The following is a 16703-nucleotide window of genomic DNA, read 5'->3' on the forward strand; positions in this document are numbered from 1 at the left end:
TTTTCTTCTTTTTCTCCCTCTCGGGATTTGTCCTGCTTTTGTTCAAGGACTCACACAATTTTCTTTTTTTTTTTTTTTTTGCTGTTTTATTAGATAGAGTAACATCAAACCCACCATGCAGATAGGGAAAGTGAACCTCCCACGTAGATTAAAAATGTAGAGCACAAAAGGCCAGAAACTGGAAAGAAATACCGAATAAATACCTTCCCTAGAAATGCATTTGGAATGTATTCTTACCTTGTTAATGCCAGTGGGAGATATCTGTAGGAATCCCTCTGGTAATGAGATGATAAAATACCTCCGTTGGTCAAAGACTCGGTGTAGAGGACTCTGGAGGTTCAGTGCATAAAAAAACCAAGTAAAGTAGTTCCACCTAATTCTTCACACCGACCCCACCTGCCAATGCTGAAGGCCATGAGTTCTGGTTTTGGGTTCCATCTTCCATCTGTGGAATTTCAGCGCGGGTCTGTGGGATTTAGGGATGCCTCTGGGACAGCGAGCACCAAGGCACGCTTAACCCCATCGGTGTGTCTCAAAAGCCTCTGGAAAAAGTAGACGAGTAAGGGAGAAAAATTCCTCCTGCAGACTTGAGCTCCTTGCAGCTGTGGAGCTTTGTGGCGCTGCTCACTTGGAAAGGGCTCCCTGCTTTGGAAACCTGGCGTGAGAGAGGCTCTGCTTCTCAGAGCTGTCTTTTGTAGGGTGTTACAGGGCAGTGCTCGCCGAGATAAGATTGCGGTTGCAATGGCACTGTGGAGTCTAGAGCGACTTGGAATTTTAAAACATAGTGATGCAGGTTCCCTCCAAAACCCCAGCAAGGTAAACAGTCCATCTGCGTATGAAGCAGGGTCACCGACTCATCCCTAGTGCCGTGTTTTTACAGTTTTGTTACTTTTTTTAGCCTCTGAATAATTCAGGCCAGTACATTCTCCTCTTAATCAAGCTGTTACTGGATTCTTCAGTGGGCCCCTTAGAATAACAGCGTCGATGTAACGCGAGATGAGCTGCATGTCTCAAGGGGAGAAGGCTTTTCTTGGGATTAAAAACTCCTCTCGTTTCACCTTTGTAAAGCCACCCCTGTTGAGTGAGTGTTGATGACACCCGAGTGCGTGCTGGAACAATTCTGAGGGCTAATGAGCTGAAAACTTGGCTTTTCATGTCCTATGTGTTACCTTTTTTCTGTCATTCAGCATTAACATTCTTTCACAGCCGTTTTTCTAGCCTCGTACTGTTTTTCTGCATGAAGTCCAAACTATACGAAAGCTACCTGGAATTCATTCTGCCATCCAAATAGTAGTTCATCAACACGTCTTTTGCTACCACTGCTGTGATCATTACTAGTAGCCTGAGCAAGTCTTTAGGTGCAGAATGGTGTTCTGCAATGGAAAAAAAAACTATTGTGGAGTTGGTGGTCTGACAGCAATTTTAGAATAGAATTGTCAGCTCTGTGTTCACCCCTCAGTTTCAGAAGTGAAAGGTTTGGTTCCGTTTGCTTCTTTCTTTTTCTCTTGTTTTAAAATCTTCTTTATCTTGGTGCCTGTTTAAAAGCAAAAGAAGATTCTAGAGCAGATTTTTTCTAGTATGAATATCACTTGTTTCATCCCTGCGTCCAAAGCAATCCAAAGGACATTGGTTGCTTTATGGAGCATCCTCAACCCCAGCAGGCATTATCCAGGGAGAGGCAATGCAGCCTCAAAGCCACGGAGAGGGGAGGGAGGGGAGTGCACCCTCACGTTATCCTTTGAGAAGGAATTTCAGCACACAATGGGCTTCCTCTCTCAAACAGTAACCTCAGAGTGTCCTTTACTGGTGCAAGGAAGAACAGGGATGAAACTTCATGCTGTGGAGCCAGCTTCAGTTAGGAGTCAAAAAAGGAGCTTTTTCACACGTGTGGGGCTGCGTTCCCGTCAGGTTGTTCCCCAGAGTGCCGGGACAAACAGCTGGGGACGTGCTCATTTGTTTTCTCTCCTTTTTACTTTAAGGATGGACTCACCCCACTGCACTGTGCGGCACGAAGTGGCCACGACCAGGTTGTGGAGCTGCTCCTGGAGCGAGGTGCCCCGCTGCTGGCAAGGACCAAGGTGTGTGTGTGCGCCCTGTTAGAGCATGGAACACCCCTGTAACCTTCCACAGAGCCTTCAGTGCCGCCGAGAGGACAAGGAGGAAGACGGGAGTGTAACTGTCCTCCCAAAGGAGATGTATTAATGGGTAGAATGGTCCAAAATAAGGTTTTCTTGCATAATCCTTCTCAAATATATGAAAAGTGTACACCTGTTTGCCCCTCTCTCTTGTCTGAGACTAAACACATGATGTGGAATGCTGCTGCCAGCACTTCCCTTGTGTTGCTTCCTGAGCCTGTAGTACACAGAGATGTGAAACTGGGTCAGTCACTCCTGTGAGGTGATTCCTGGTACATATTTTCTGATCCCTCGTATGTGATAATGAGGACCGTTTCTCCTGATTGTTTTTATGGACCATTTCAGTGTGTCCTTTCTCACATCTGGAAAACATAACATCTAAAATTAACGCGTTTCCTTCAAGTTCTCTCTCTTTGGTGAAACTAGTGAGAGGATGTTAGTTGTGAAATATCAGAGCCCACTGAGCAGCGGCTCACAGCAACAAACGTCCTTCTCATATGTGCCAGTCGAAGTGGGGGTCACTAGAAGCTGCTGTTCTGTTCTCCTCTGTCACAGAATGGACTCTCCCCACTCCACATGGCGGCCCAGGGGGACCACGTGGAATGTGTCAAGCACCTGCTGCAGCACAAGGCTCCCGTGGACGACGTGACGCTGGACTACCTGACTGCCCTGCACGTGGCCGCTCACTGCGGCCACTACCGTGTCACCAAACTGCTGCTGGACAAGAGAGCCAACCCCAACGCCCGTGCCCTGGTAAACCTGTCCCACCTGGGTCGTGTAACAAAGCTGCCTGCTAGCTCTTTCCAGGAAAGCTGAGCGAGAACTCTCAGCCAACTCCACAGCCTTAAATAGGTGCAGTAGCCATGGGGCTGTCACACCTGCTGGCTCCCAGTGCTGTGCCTTGTATCCTTCGGCCTGGTCACGGAACATGCCCCGTGGCACGTGGCTGTAGTGTCGGCTCTGGAAGCTCTGCAGAGTCCCTTAAGTCACAGCTGGTTCCGGCTGATGTTGATGTATGCGTTGGTGTTTTACTGAATTAACGGTTCAGTTTTCCAAAGCGGGTGATACAACGCACAAATAACTTCTGGGCTTGCAACTGAATTAGTAGGTTAAACGGCATAGGGAAAACGTGTTATAAAGCTAGTATTTCTGCGTTTATCAAATTATGACGTTTCCCTCTATTAGGTGCCGTTTTTCTTTCTTTCCAAAAAACAATTCTTATGCTTACAGGACACCAGGTATGATTCCTTTTTCTCACTGATCAAAGCATTGCCCCTAACAGGGGGAAAACGTCACATTTGACTCTGTAAATATTTTGAGCCTTTTATGTATCCAAGGACAGAGCAGATTACAATTTTCTCTACTAGGACCTGTTAGCTGGCTGGGAGTTCAGGTACCAATAAATTGCACTCTGTCAGGGAGAGAGAGTCTGTGAACACTTGAGATGCTCCTGCGTGGCCAGAGTTCCGCCACTGCCAGCTGCACTGGGGCCTCCACAGTAGCCCCACTGCAGGGCACTGCTGGGTGCATCCCCCAGCAGGACCCGCTCTGGGTTTCTGTGTTGGCTCTCCCTGTCCTTTACTTCTTTGGAGCTGACACCATTTTCTTCTGCCCCCTCATTTTTCTTGGCCTTTCCATACCCACAAATCCCATAGCCCCTTTTGCTTCCTCCTCTTACGCTTTTCTTGCTTTGTTTTTCTCAGTGCCATGCTCCCTTGGTCAATCTCTTTTGACACTGTTTTTGTCCTCGCTTGTTTTTCTTGCCAGTCTTCGGATTAACTCTAGCTGCACTTTCCTCAGCTACCCACACACACTCCCTGCCTCTTCTTTCTTTCCTTCCATGGCCAGAAATATATCTTCTGTTCCCCTTTCTCCCTGCCTCCCTCCCTGTGAAACAAAAGGAGAACACCCTCGAGCTGCTGCCTCTTCCCACCAAACTGGTTTTTCTCTACCCTCCCCTCCCTCCCTCCCTCATTTTCTCTCTCTCCCATCAGGGACTTGTCGCCTTTGGCTTGTTGATAGTGTTTAATATATTAAATGAAGCTCGTAATTTCTGTTAGTGATACATTTTTGTCTGCCTTCTCCTCTCCCCCGTCAAACTGTTTCTCACTGAAATAGAAGTGGCAAAATTAAATCAACTGAGGCCGTGAAATTCAGTGAAAAATATGGAAACTTCTGAAACAGTAAAACTCCCTATGAAATATATTGAGAGATGTTGTGTGGGAGGTAAAATATCAAATGGTTTTGATTCTTTCTTTAGAAATTGGAGAAACAGAGTTCAGTGATGGAATAAATATTACAAAGAATTCATTTGCAGCTACGTTAAAAAAAATCTGTTAATATTTGCAAAATGCTTTGGGGATACAAGCACTACGTGAATTCTCACCTTTTTCAATGTGTATATGCTTTAGAGCACCTTCAAATGAGCTAGTAATTAATATTTCCTTTAACAGAAGCGGCCTGTAGAATAATTGTCACGTGGTTACCTCTTCCCATAAACTAAGATTTCACTGCTAGGTTCTGGTTACTGCTGGTTGATTGTTTGGCAATACTGATGCTCTTCATTAGAAAATGTAGCAATTTTTCAACACCAGCTAAAAAAATGTTACCTGTGCTTTTGACTAAAATGTTCACGTGCCGTGAGTAACGTGTTTGTTCAGCTTCAGACGCACACTTAACCTGCATTAACTGTCATCAGACTATCATGACACCGCAGCTGAAGGGGTGGTTCTCTGTTTTAGGTACCTCAGAATGTACACACACACACACACACATGGATACTGCTCTTTAGGTTGATGTATAAATATAAAAATAAACACACACAGATCCTTAGATTTCAAGTAAAAAGACAGATTAAGGTGGAATCTGGAAGAAGTACTTGGTTCCTCTCTCTCTCTCGGTTTAAGTGGCTTCAAACTGAAAGAGAGTAGATTTAGGTTAGCTATTAGGGAGAAATTCTACCCCGTGAGGGTGGGCAGGCCCTGGCACAGGCTGCCCAGAGAAGCTGTGCCTGCCCCATCCCTGGAAGTGTCCAAGGCCAGGTTGGATGGGGCTTGGAGCAAGCTGGGATAATGGAAGGCGTCCCTGCGTGTGGAACGAGATGGGATTTTCCAACCCAAACCTTCCCTGATTCCACGCCTCTCCTAGAGAGATATGGAAAACGCTTTATAAAGGCATTGATTCTTAAGTGTTCACTGTAATTCCTTAGATTTCCCTTGTGTTAGGCCACCTTGGGAAGCGCTGGGAACGCTCCTCACAGACACCTGTGCAGCCTCAGGAAGCACATGCACACACACACACAGAGTGGGCAGTCAGGACGGACGTATGTTTGTGAAATGTGGAGGCGGAGGTTCTCTTTCTCCCCACTGCCTGGGAAGAAAGCAGCAGAACTGCTTCGTTGTGCCTCAGATAGTGGGAGATGTCTGCAATTTATCACCTGCTGTGCTTAGAGAACAGTTGCTTGTGGTAGTCTAACCCTCGTGCTCCCAGTGTGCCAGCGTGGAGCTGCGTGGGAAGTGTAGCTGCATGTTTCTAACTAACATCACTGTCTTTTGCACAGAATGGTTTTACTCCACTGCACATTGCCTGCAAGAAAAATCGCATCAAAGTCATGGAACTCCTGGTGAAATATGGGGCCTCAATCCAGGCTATAACAGAGGTAGCAAAATGTTTCGTGTCCTGCAGAAACATTCCTTCTCTCTCTCTCTCTCTCTCCTTTTTTGCTTCCTTCTTTCCGTCTCTCCTCACTTTCCCGTATGTTTTATTTAAACGAAGAAGCCCACCCCTCCAGCCGTGCAGAGGAGTAAAACTGCTCTTGCTTTGTTTCGCAGTCGGGCCTCACACCAATACATGTGGCTGCATTTATGGGCCACTTGAACATAGTCCTCCTTCTGCTGCAGAACGGAGCCTCTCCCGATGTCACTAACATTGTGAGTATGGCTTTCACTAGAACCATCTGCTCAGGACCCACAGAAAGACTCTGGTTACCATCTAGCTCAACCCAAGGTCACATTTTAATGATGCTTTTTTGCATTTTAGGGCAAATTATTGCAGCATTTTTAGTGAAGAGGGGAAAGTGATGGCTGCATGTGTCCTAAGCCATCTCTGGTTTCATGTGCTCTACAACAATGTTTGAGTAGGTAAAGTTTTCCTTAGAAACAGACAACGCTCACCAAAAACATCCAAAATGGATTATAAGCCAAATCCCACAAAGTCTGTGTTTCTGTTCTGAGGGATGAAATTCAAATCCAAATGGCTCTAATTTCTGCCTGCATAACTTTGCTGGCTGCCATGAACTTGTGTCATTCCTGTCAGTGAGAGAGTATCAAATGCTTAAACCCCAGCAAATAAGCAAAAAGCAAAACTGGGAAACTCAAGATGCTCCTTTTAGACAGGAAATTCCAGGGACTGGTGATTTAAATCTGGAAAATGTGACCTTTGGGATATAACACAAAATGCAGAACCTGACTTACCATAGAAATCAGTGTTTGTATACCAACAGCCTAGCTACCAAAAAAAAAAAAAAAACCAAAACCACCCCATCAAAAACAACATTATAATTTTCTGAGATGTATTTCATAAGATATTTTGCTGTTTGAATTTGTCAGTATAAAAAAGTATTCAACTTGGGACAACCTGTACTTGCAAAGCAGCTTTTTTTTCCAGTACATAAGGTTATAGGTAAGTGTTCCCAACAACAAAAACAACAAAAATTTAGTAATCCTGGTACACTGGACTCATTAGTTTTTCTCAGCCAGAAAAATCTTACATGGAACCCAGTGAAATTGTTAGCATGCCGAATTGTTTATGTGAATCATTAGAACAGACTTTTCATACCTTGTTATGGAAGCAGTCTTTATAGAAGAACTTTATTGATAATAAAAAACAAACACAAAATTCTTGTGGAAGCTGTTAAAAATATTGTGTTACCAGGCATTTGTGTGCACAGTTTAACACTTTACAATTTCTCCTACACAAGTGTCTTGGCTTTCACTTAGTAAACTGAGGTTCCCTGTTGAATTACTGTTTCCAAAACCTGAATTGCTTTGCTAATTCATGCACAAAAGGGTCATTGCAGAAATTTGATCTTTAGAGTGTTTTTCACATATTAAACAGCTCATCCTTCAGGTAATAAAATTTATATATAGATGGAATTATTAAAATTATTAAAATTTGTAGCTAGGGCTGTGGGATTTTGTTGTTGCATACCTACTAATCACAGCTGCTAATACAATGTTATTTTTAAATGACAATCTAAGTCGACTCCTGGTGAAGTGGGTTCGCTGTAATTAAAAGTTCCTATTAGCAGAGTAGCTAAGGCTGCCTCTAGACAAGGACAAGAAGACACGATTCCTCATTCTGATGTAAAACTTCTTGACTACAGTGTTCGTTTTGGCAGTTGCAGTTTAATTGGTAGTTGAGGGGAGAAAGGAGAATATTCTCCAGCTCTGGTGTAAGAAATATGAACAACTAACACAGAGAAATGGTGGCTCCTGCTGTGATCTCATGATGTAACAGATGAATGGAGCTCCTGGTCGTGGAGCTGTCCCAGGACCTGATGTGCCAGATGCTGGTGAGCTGCACGGGGACCACTGCACTCAAAGGACAGAGCCCAATTAAACTAGGAATGCTGTCCTCAACAAATCCTCATTTTCAGTGTTTCTTTGAAAACCTATCCAAAAAAGTAAATGCTTTGAATATTCCTCATCTGAAATTCCATATTGCTTCAGTCAGCTTTTCAAAATTTCATATTCTTCAAATTCTGTGGGCCACAAAAGGCTTGAAACAAGATTGATTCCACAGCCTGGAGACAGAGCCACACTGCTGAGTATGGATTTTACATGTTGCGTGTGCTGACTGAGTCGTGCTCAGCCGTTGCAAGGCCTCTTAATGCTGCCAGCTCCACACAGTGCGCAGGAAGGGACCATCTGGAAAAATCCCTTCCATCTTGAGGCTCCTGTGCCGTGCAATCCCTCGAGAGAGACAGGCTCAGTGTTCTCTCAGCTCCTGTGCGGCACACGAGCCGATGCCCTGTTACGTACAAAGCTGAGGGACATATGTCACCAGGGCCGGTCTATCTGACAGAATTTTCCTAAGCCAGGATTTTCATTCTGGCTCTCAGTGGTTGAGGCTGTGTTTGTCTGGGATTGGGCAGCTGGCAAACCAAGGCATTCCCAGCTGCAGTGACGCGTACACCTCGCCCTGGAGCTGAAGCCAGAGTCTCAGCTGGCAAGAAGGATGGGTCTCAGCACCAATAGTCGTGGGTGGGACTGACACTGGCAAAGATCTTTCTTCGGTTTAGGACACTGAAATGCTTTTGCTTTCCTGCAGCGTGGAGAAACTGCATTGCACATGGCAGCACGTGCCGGGCAGGTGGAAGTGGTTCGCTGCCTCCTGAGGAACGGCGCCCTGGTTGATGCCCGAGCCAGGGTAGGTGTTCTGCTGACAGTGGTTTTTTTTTCCTCTTAAAACCATGGTGGAAAGAATCACTCACCACCTTCCTCTTCTCCATTACTCTGTTTTGTTTTTTTTTTCCTGTTATCGCTTCCTATGACTCTGCAAGACAAATGCATAGGAAGGTCTGTGGGGACCGGGGAGGACGCTGTGCTCAGGGTGGCTCCGTAGCACTAACGACCCACTCGATTTGAGTTGTAGGAAGAACAGACCCCACTGCACATCGCCTCTCGCCTGGGCAAGACGGAGATTGTGCAGCTGCTGCTGCAGCACATGGCCCACCCTGACGCCGCCACCACCAACGGCTACACCCCGCTGCACATCTCTGCCCGCGAGGGGCAGCTCGACGTGGCCTCCGTGCTCCTCGAGGCGGGCGCCTCGCACTCCATGTCCACCAAGGTGAGGCAAAACTCTCCGCGTCCGCGTGCCAGTGGCACAGGAACGGGTCTGCCTCGTGGCGAGTGTGCTTTCACACTGAGAAACTGAGGTAGTTTGGGCCTTTTGTTGTGTTCTCGTTTAATCGGCAACAATCCGGTAGACGGGAGTAACGTGTCACAAGTTAATTGAATTTCAACTTACTTTGCTCTCATCTAAAATTGGGTTTGGTTGCCACTGAAGCCAAATGCAGATCTTGATAAATATACGGTCCCAACAGGTTCTAAATGTCCTTGTTTCTCACTTTCCCTTTGTCTTACAGGCACAGCTTTTTTGGGCAGAATTTCCAAAAAAGTAAAGGGGGATGGCAATGACACGTTTTTTTTTTATGAACAGGCCTCCTTTTATTCTTCAATAACTTATTTACTTAAATAGCAAAATAATTCTGCCCTGTGCTAGCTGAAAGGAATGTTCCTAAAACAGAAGTCAGCATCTGCCTAGTCACATCGAATGCTGCATCTATTTTCAGTGGTTCTAAAATGAGGTGTCATGTGACACAACAGGCCATTTTGTCTGGCATTATGAAAGAAACGCTCTCCAGAATCACTAGTGGGGATTTTAGCCAAAAAACGGTACCAATAGATTCCTAACAGAGAGATGAATATGTAAGAAAGTAGATAGCTGTGAAGAGAATGATATACCAAGATATCTTTTCCAAATTTAAAGCATTTGATAAGTGAGAATCATGTAATTTTCACTTTTTATAAAAATACCCTTGGTTTTACAGCTGGAGCTTGAAACATGTTTATGAACAAAGTCATGTCTTCTAGGGTTTAAAAGACTTAACCAGCAATTTTCAAATTATGATCCATGGATTACTGGGAGGGCTTGCTGTTCTCCTTTTATCCAGCTGTTAAATCACATTAGAATGGCTAAAAATACACTAAATACTTTCCTAATTTCCCATATTGCTTGATGGCAATTAGTATTGCAGGAACATTCTATGATTATGAATAGGAGAAGATGGAGCCCACTAGATAATATCTTTATAGACCTGTGATTTGAGAACTGAAACTGTTTGAGATTACCCCATATAAACTCTTTCTGAGGTGGGATTAACGGAACTAAATGATGATGATAATAAACATTAAACATCACTCACGTGCCAGGCAAATAGGTCATTGCAGCTTCCCAAAATTACTGTCAGGCAGCGGTGCAGGCTGCCACCTACTGTCACGCATTCATGGGCTTCCCTTACTGATTTTTTAATTAAAACAGGCAAAGAGAAGGACTCTTTTTAGCATCAGTAGAACTTTGTGACTGTACGAATACGCTAATCCGAGTACAAACAATTTTTCACCAAACCCTACTGGATGAGGGGAATTTGAGTTTGGGGGTTTTTCCCCGAGGAATTTAGTTGGTGTTTCGTTGTTACTGGCAACAAATGATGCAGGAAATACTTGCAGAGCTGTCGTCGTGCAACAAGAAAAGGTGGTTCTAGGTTTTTCTAGGTTCACTATCAATTGGGAGGTTGGAGAGGAAGCGCTTAACACGTGAACAAGAGACGTCAGCGTGACCTTTAACGCAAACATCTGCGTTTTTGTCTCCTGGAATTTTTCAGAAGGGATTCACACCGTTGCATGTGGCAGCCAAATATGGGAGCCTGGAAGTGGCAAAGCTCCTGCTGCAGCGCCGTGCCTGTCCCGATTCTGCTGGCAAGGTACTGCTGGGGAACAAAAAGTCCAGAAGCGTGTTGGATTCTTCCTTAAGGAGGAACTGTGTGAAATACGCACCCCAAGAAGGCTGCAGATGCTTTTGCATGGTGGCTGTGGCTTTGTTGGGGTCGTGCCTCCCGCGGGTGATGGCGGAGTGCTGCCGCCCAGCGTGTTGAATTTGGATCCCTGGCAGGAGGCAGCGTGGCCTCTCCGAGGGCAGGTGCGTGTCTGTGGCTCAGGCAGCACCGGTCCCATCAAGCTGCCCGAATTCCCAATGGATACACACAGGGGCCAAGCCCGGGTTTCCCCTGGTGTGTGGCGTGACGACAGCCTGCAGCTGCCACCCTGGTTCGCCTGGTACTCTGCTTCTCCCCACTAACAGCCAGCTTCCTGCCACGGCCTCGCTCGCTGTCCATCCCTATCCCCCCCCACCACTCTCCCCTGTCCCTTGCAGCCCCCCGGCGCGGCTCAGCGCCCCTAACCCCGTGTCCCTCGGTGTCCCTCGGTGTCCCGCCGCGTCCCTCAGGCGCTAACCCCGTGCCCGCCCTTTCAGAACGGCCTCACCCCGCTGCACGTGGCGGCGCACTACGACAACCAGAAGGTGGCGCTGCTGCTGCTGGAGAAGGGCGCCTCGCCTCACGCCACCGCCAAGGTGAGCCCGCCCGCTCGCCCCGAGGGCGGCCCGGCGGCGCCGCGGCTCGATGCTCGAGTCGCTGTCTGCGCCGTGAGAAACGGGCGTTCTGACCGGGAGCATGGGGAACGAGCGCAGGGGGTGTTCGTTTCGCGTTTAGGAGCGGTGTCGTGGGGTCGCTGCGTGGCCGAGGGCGGCCCTGACGCTGAGGGGACCGAGTCCCCGCCAGAGTTTTAGTCGCAGCTGGAACCGTGGCTAAACTGGCGCGTCGTTATTGTGCAATGTTAGCGGTGACGGTAGAAGTTTTCTTCCGGGGGTTGGGAGCGGCGTTGTGTTATCACTGTGCAGGTAAGGGGATCTCTGAGGGGACACTGTGGAGCCCTGAGGGGACCCAGCCCTGTCAGAGCTTTGGTTGCCGCTGGAAGTCACCTCACCGTCGGGTAATATTGGCAATGATTTTAGAAATGTGTATTCTGACCATGCACACGGGTCGTTCCGGGCTTGGGAGTGGGTGTTGTGCTGTGTGAAGCAAAAGCTGCTGGAAGGGGAAAGCGGTGATCAGGTGGGTGCAGTACAGAGATTGTCCTGCCCTGTGCAAGGCTGCTGATCTACAGGCTTTCAGGAAGTGCTCAGGGATTGTGTGGGGAATGTGGTTTCCATGGCAGTGCACGGAAAGCAGGATAGTTTGGGAAACTCCCATTTAAAAACACACGACGAAACAACCACAGGCCAACCCAGCCAAGCTCCCCCCCACAGGACCTCTGTGCTGGCACCCAGGATTTTCCCCTCCAAAATTAATTTTTGATCAATTTTTAGCCGTTTCCTAATTGCTTTATAACACAAAAATGTTACAAAGCAACTAGGAAGTTGTCTTATTGCCAGAAAATGCCGTTCTTCTGTGCTTAAATGATTAATTCGATCACAAAAACATTCCACCCCATTGCTGTCTCCAGCCTGTGACTGACACCCGTATCAAAATTCCATATGCAAACACATCTTTACCCACATGCTCTGAGAAAGCACGTGACGAAGGGTGTGCATCCCGTGTCTCTCATCATAGGGAATGTCACTCACCAGTCAAAAGGGATTATTTGCAACGTAGGTTGTACAAAACGTAGGTGTCGAACTCGGCATAATTTGAAGGCAGTGGTGGAACAGTCTTGCCCTCACTATCTGCGAGAGTCACAGCTGGACAAAGCAACACAACAGCAGGCCCGTGTCGGGCACGTCTGGCCTTGAAAACTTAATGAACTCTCATCTCTAGTAGCAGGCATAACACCAAATAATAGTGTTGTACGGTGCCTGACTTCTTAGGCTTACGTGGCTGTTGTAGTAACTTTCTTTTCCTTTCTTTTCCTGGCTGATGTCAGAATGGATACACCCCTCTGCATATCGCTGCCAAGAAAAACCAGATGCAGATAGCTACCACTCTGTTGAACTACGGGGCTGAGACCAACATTTTGACGAAGCAGGGAGTCACCCCACTTCATTTGGCCTCCCAGGAAGGTCACACTGACATGGTGACTTTGCTTTTGGAGAAAGGATCCAACATCCACGTGGCAACAAAGGTAACTCACAATTGGAAACAAAGTATTATGGGTGGGACTATCCAGTAAGATGCAACGCTTGTGTCCGTGGGTAGGTTTAACAATTTGTACCAGAAACCTGAAAGCTCCTGTCTGAAATAATTCAGTGCACTCACCAGCAAAGGCACTTTTCTGCATGTCTTTATCCTTCAGTGATAAATGTAGAAATTTACATTCTCTGGCAAATAAGGAAACAGCTGTATTACTGGAGCAGACTGAGAAAAATTCTATGGAAGACCTTTGCAAAAAAATTTTTTTAATGACTGTGCATGACAGCTTTTTTACAGAAAACAAGGTCATTAAAAAAAAAACAACCTGCCAAACCATTACCATGTAAATCTTCATGGGTCACTGAGTTTATCCAGGGATGTATGCAAATCTGATTTATGCAGGTGAAAAGCCTGCAGCTTTTGCTCATACAAGTTAGAGTAGAGGACTCAGGTTTCTCCTTGTGTGGAGTTAATATATTCTGCTAATAGAAACAAGGTGATTTTCATTTCTTATATAAACTCTGTTCAGTGCCTTGTTCACGGGAAAGCACTGCACGTGATCACAGTGGGCTGTCAGTTAAAGGCTGCATCCTTTTTCCCTGGAATTTGAGTGGGATCTATTTCTGGAGTTAATGTCTTCATCTGGCTCGTGCCTGCCGTTGTCAAGGTTCCCCTTTCTGTCTGAGGAGTGGGAAGCACATTTTATTAATGGGCATCTCAGCTTCCCAAATTACATTATTGTAGGAAGTCTTGAGCGTTCATGTGTGAAAGTTTTCCTCCATGGTTATGGTGATGTGATTGTTTTGGAGCTGTTTGTCAGCTGGAACAGGGGCAGCATCGACTCTACTTTGTTTTAAAACACCGCCCATACTCAGAAGCTATAGTTAGGATCTGATCATGTTTTAAAGATGAGGAAGTGGGAAAGTCTAGATTTTTTCCTGACGTAAAGTAGGGGTTTATTCTCACCTCTATCTTTTGTTTACTTACTTGTTGTATTCCATCTCCAGGCTGGACTGACATCCTTACACCTTGCAGCTCAGGAGGATAAAGTGAATGTAGCCGAAATACTCACCAAACACGGTGCAAACCAGGATGCTCAGACAAAGGTAAATCACGGAGTGGCTGCTGTCTCCAGCATGCCAAAGGGTGCTACCCTTGCCCAAGGAATGTTCCACTGAGCTTGCAGTTTTACTTCTTTGTTCTCCTCCTGTAGCTTGGTTATACACCTTTAATTGTGGCCTGTCACTATGGAAACATCAAAATGGTGAATTTTCTCCTCAAGCACGGAGCAAATGTCAATGCTAAAACGAAGGTAAAGAATTTTCCATTGCTTTGCTTTTGCTCTTTATTCTGAACATGGGAACCCGGCACTCCTACATGACACGTGTGCTTTTCCCCTTGGGAACTCTAACCATGGCATGGGAAGTGTCAATCCATGGTAGCTGTAGTGGAATGCCCTCTGTGCGCTCCATCTCATGCTGTGGTGTTCAGGAGAAAAAAAAGCCAGATAACTCTGTGGTTGCGAAAAAATGCACAGGCTATCAATTTCATCGGTTTTCCTTTTTCTTATTACTTGCAAACTAGCAAATGAAACCTTGCTCCTGATCTCATTTCCACATGGTTTACACCGCTGTAACACCAGTGTGCTGCCAAACTAGCAAGTAACAATTCAGACACTTTGAGGGTGATGCCAGGTTCTCTCCAATATGTTGGGAGAAGAGTGGGAAGAGTTACTGCTGCTCAGTGTGTGGGTGGGATGACTCTGGGAGAGGAAGCAGCTGTGGTAAGGGAATGCGGTTTACTCAAGGAGAGTTTGGGGGTTTTCTGAGGGGACTCTGGCACTGCTGAAATCTGACCAGATCCACTGTAGCCAAAGTCTGAACAAAGCCCACTGGCTTCAACAGTTTCTCCAGGGATAAACTGGTGGGCACACCAGCTGAATAGGAGGCATTTTGTAGCAAGAACTGTGTGTCTTCTGAGAATACAAAGAGAGGTTCTGATGGCAGCAACAGTGTGTTGCATCCTGGAAATCATCACATCACCGTTATCAGAAAGAGAAGGCTCACTCAGGAACTGCAGGGCTCCAGCTTGGTTAAAGCTGACTTCGGGCAATTGCTGGCTGCTGGCTTCGTGCTGGATGTCTTGGGACCAAGAGGAAGCAGCCCACTGATAGTATTTTTAAAATCCCATCAAAATCCCTGGCTTGTGGTCTGCTGGTCCCTCTGGTTAGCTCCCCCGTCCCCATCTGGGACCTATGGGATGATTCATTTCTCAAAGTAACATGATTTTGTCACTGTGTTCACAGCTCAGTGTGGTAAGAAACAGCCAAGTAAATAAAAGATTCTGGCCCATCCCTCATGGGCTCACCCAAAATCAATGGGCAAAACTCAGGGGATTCCAAAAGGACAGGCAACACTACTAGAAAAACAGCTGATGAGAATTAATAAAGCAGACACTAGCAGGATCCAAACTATAGCTGCCAAGACATTCAGCTGAGGTATTCGGAGGCTAACTCAAGGGTCAAAGTTGTGTCTTTAGTATAAGGTCTCTCTTTGAGTTTAAAGGGCCACTGGGACAGATTATGATTCCGTTCACCCAGGTATTTTACTTATGTAGAATAATTTCATTATAGTCAGCAAGTTTATATAAGGAAGCAGTTCTCCAAAATCTCACACCTAGGGACCACTAGACATACTGGCAATCTTTCAACTGGTGTCGTGAACTCAGTTTAAAAGGATAAATCCTGGATTCAGGATAGGCATGTTAAAGAATGAATAACCCCTGTTGCAGCTTGAGCTCCCACTAGAGAAAGCCTGCACGATGCTTTGTGCAAGGAACACTGGAATTCTATTTTTGAAGGATTGCACCATTCACGTAAGGGCAGTGGATCTATTTTCCACTAGAAGCTACAGTGAGCAGTAGCTCTTAGCAGTCCATGCACTCGTACTGGCAATATAAGAACTGTGGCAGTTCTGAACTATCACTGTCTAATTAGCAGTGCAAAGCAGTACTGGCATCTATTTGTTTGCAGCAGAGATAACTCTCAGAGCACGTTTTCAGAGCCTGCCCCAGGCTTTACGTAACTGTGGAGTGAGATCAACCCAGGGTTTTCTTCCAGTTTCTTCTCTGCCTGCTTTCAAAGCCAATTGTGAATAATTTTGTAAATCAATTGCCTGACTGGGCTTACACAATACCATCTCAGATCAGCCAGCTTAAGCACACTTTGGTTATGTTTCTGTATTGTGTGACACGAGAACAAACCACTGGAGCGGATGAGGATCTTGAACTGAGCATGTTTATTAAGGTAGACACTGTGTACAAGTTTCTAAGTGTAATTACAGCTTGGTCCAGCCTTTTGGAGGCTAAGTGAACCTAAAATTGATTGACATTTGTAATAGGTATGTGTCGTTAGCCTTTTAAAAAGCAAACAGGCTTTAATCACTGCTGTTAAAAATGATGCGTTTTTTTAATTGACTCACATATTTTCAAGGCAAATCTTGGGCCCTCTGTTGAAAACTAGGATGTGAGAGGAAGAGGAATGCTCTCTGCCTCAGCTATGATTGTATGATTCTATGCCCTCAGCATGCCCCTTTAACTTCGCTGTTCCTCCTTGTTCCTGCCTCTGATTTAGAAAATGGGGGAGAAATGTCTTTTCATAGATTTCTTTTATTGTGAGAGAAATTATTTTTGAATGAACAATTACCTTCCTTTATGTTTTCATTAACCTGGGGAAGGAGAATTATTATTACTGAAGGTTTGTTATTTTGGGGTCGATTGGTGTCATATTGTGGCTCAAAAGGAGCAGAAGGAAGTGAAGG

The 16703-nt window shown here is 45.9% G+C and overlaps 1 protein-coding gene across 25 annotated transcripts in view; it reads left to right on the plus strand.

The window, feature by feature from the left end:
- ANK2 (ankyrin 2) overlaps nucleotides 1-16703 on the plus strand; it is a 181915-nt gene that overhangs the window by 99213 nt on the left and 65999 nt on the right. For 15 of the 25 annotated variants that reach the window (XM_066184811.1, XM_066184814.1, XM_066184835.1 and 12 more), the window contains 11 exons: nucleotides 1980-2078; nucleotides 2691-2888; nucleotides 5695-5793; nucleotides 5966-6064; nucleotides 8466-8564; nucleotides 8790-8987; nucleotides 10585-10683; nucleotides 11232-11330; nucleotides 12680-12877; nucleotides 13893-13991; nucleotides 14099-14197. In XM_066184811.1, coding sequence (XP_066040908.1) covers nucleotides 1980-2078; nucleotides 2691-2888; nucleotides 5695-5793; nucleotides 5966-6064; nucleotides 8466-8564; nucleotides 8790-8987; nucleotides 10585-10683; nucleotides 11232-11330; nucleotides 12680-12877; nucleotides 13893-13991; nucleotides 14099-14197 — 1386 coding nt within the window. The remainder of the gene's footprint in view (nucleotides 1-1979; nucleotides 2079-2690; nucleotides 2889-5694; nucleotides 5794-5965; nucleotides 6065-8465; nucleotides 8565-8789; nucleotides 8988-10584; nucleotides 10684-11231; nucleotides 11331-12679; nucleotides 12878-13892; nucleotides 13992-14098; nucleotides 14198-16703) is intronic. The other 10 variants (XM_066184829.1, XM_066184832.1, XM_066184827.1 and 7 more) reach the window with 3 other exon arrangements.

Source organism: Chamaea fasciata, unplaced genomic scaffold, assembly GCF_029207755.1.
Source record: "Chamaea fasciata isolate MVZ Bird 193981 ecotype frontalis unplaced genomic scaffold, bChaFas1.0.hap1 SCAF_6, whole genome shotgun sequence".
Classification (NCBI taxonomy): Eukaryota; Metazoa; Chordata; class Aves; order Passeriformes; family Sylviidae; genus Chamaea; species Chamaea fasciata.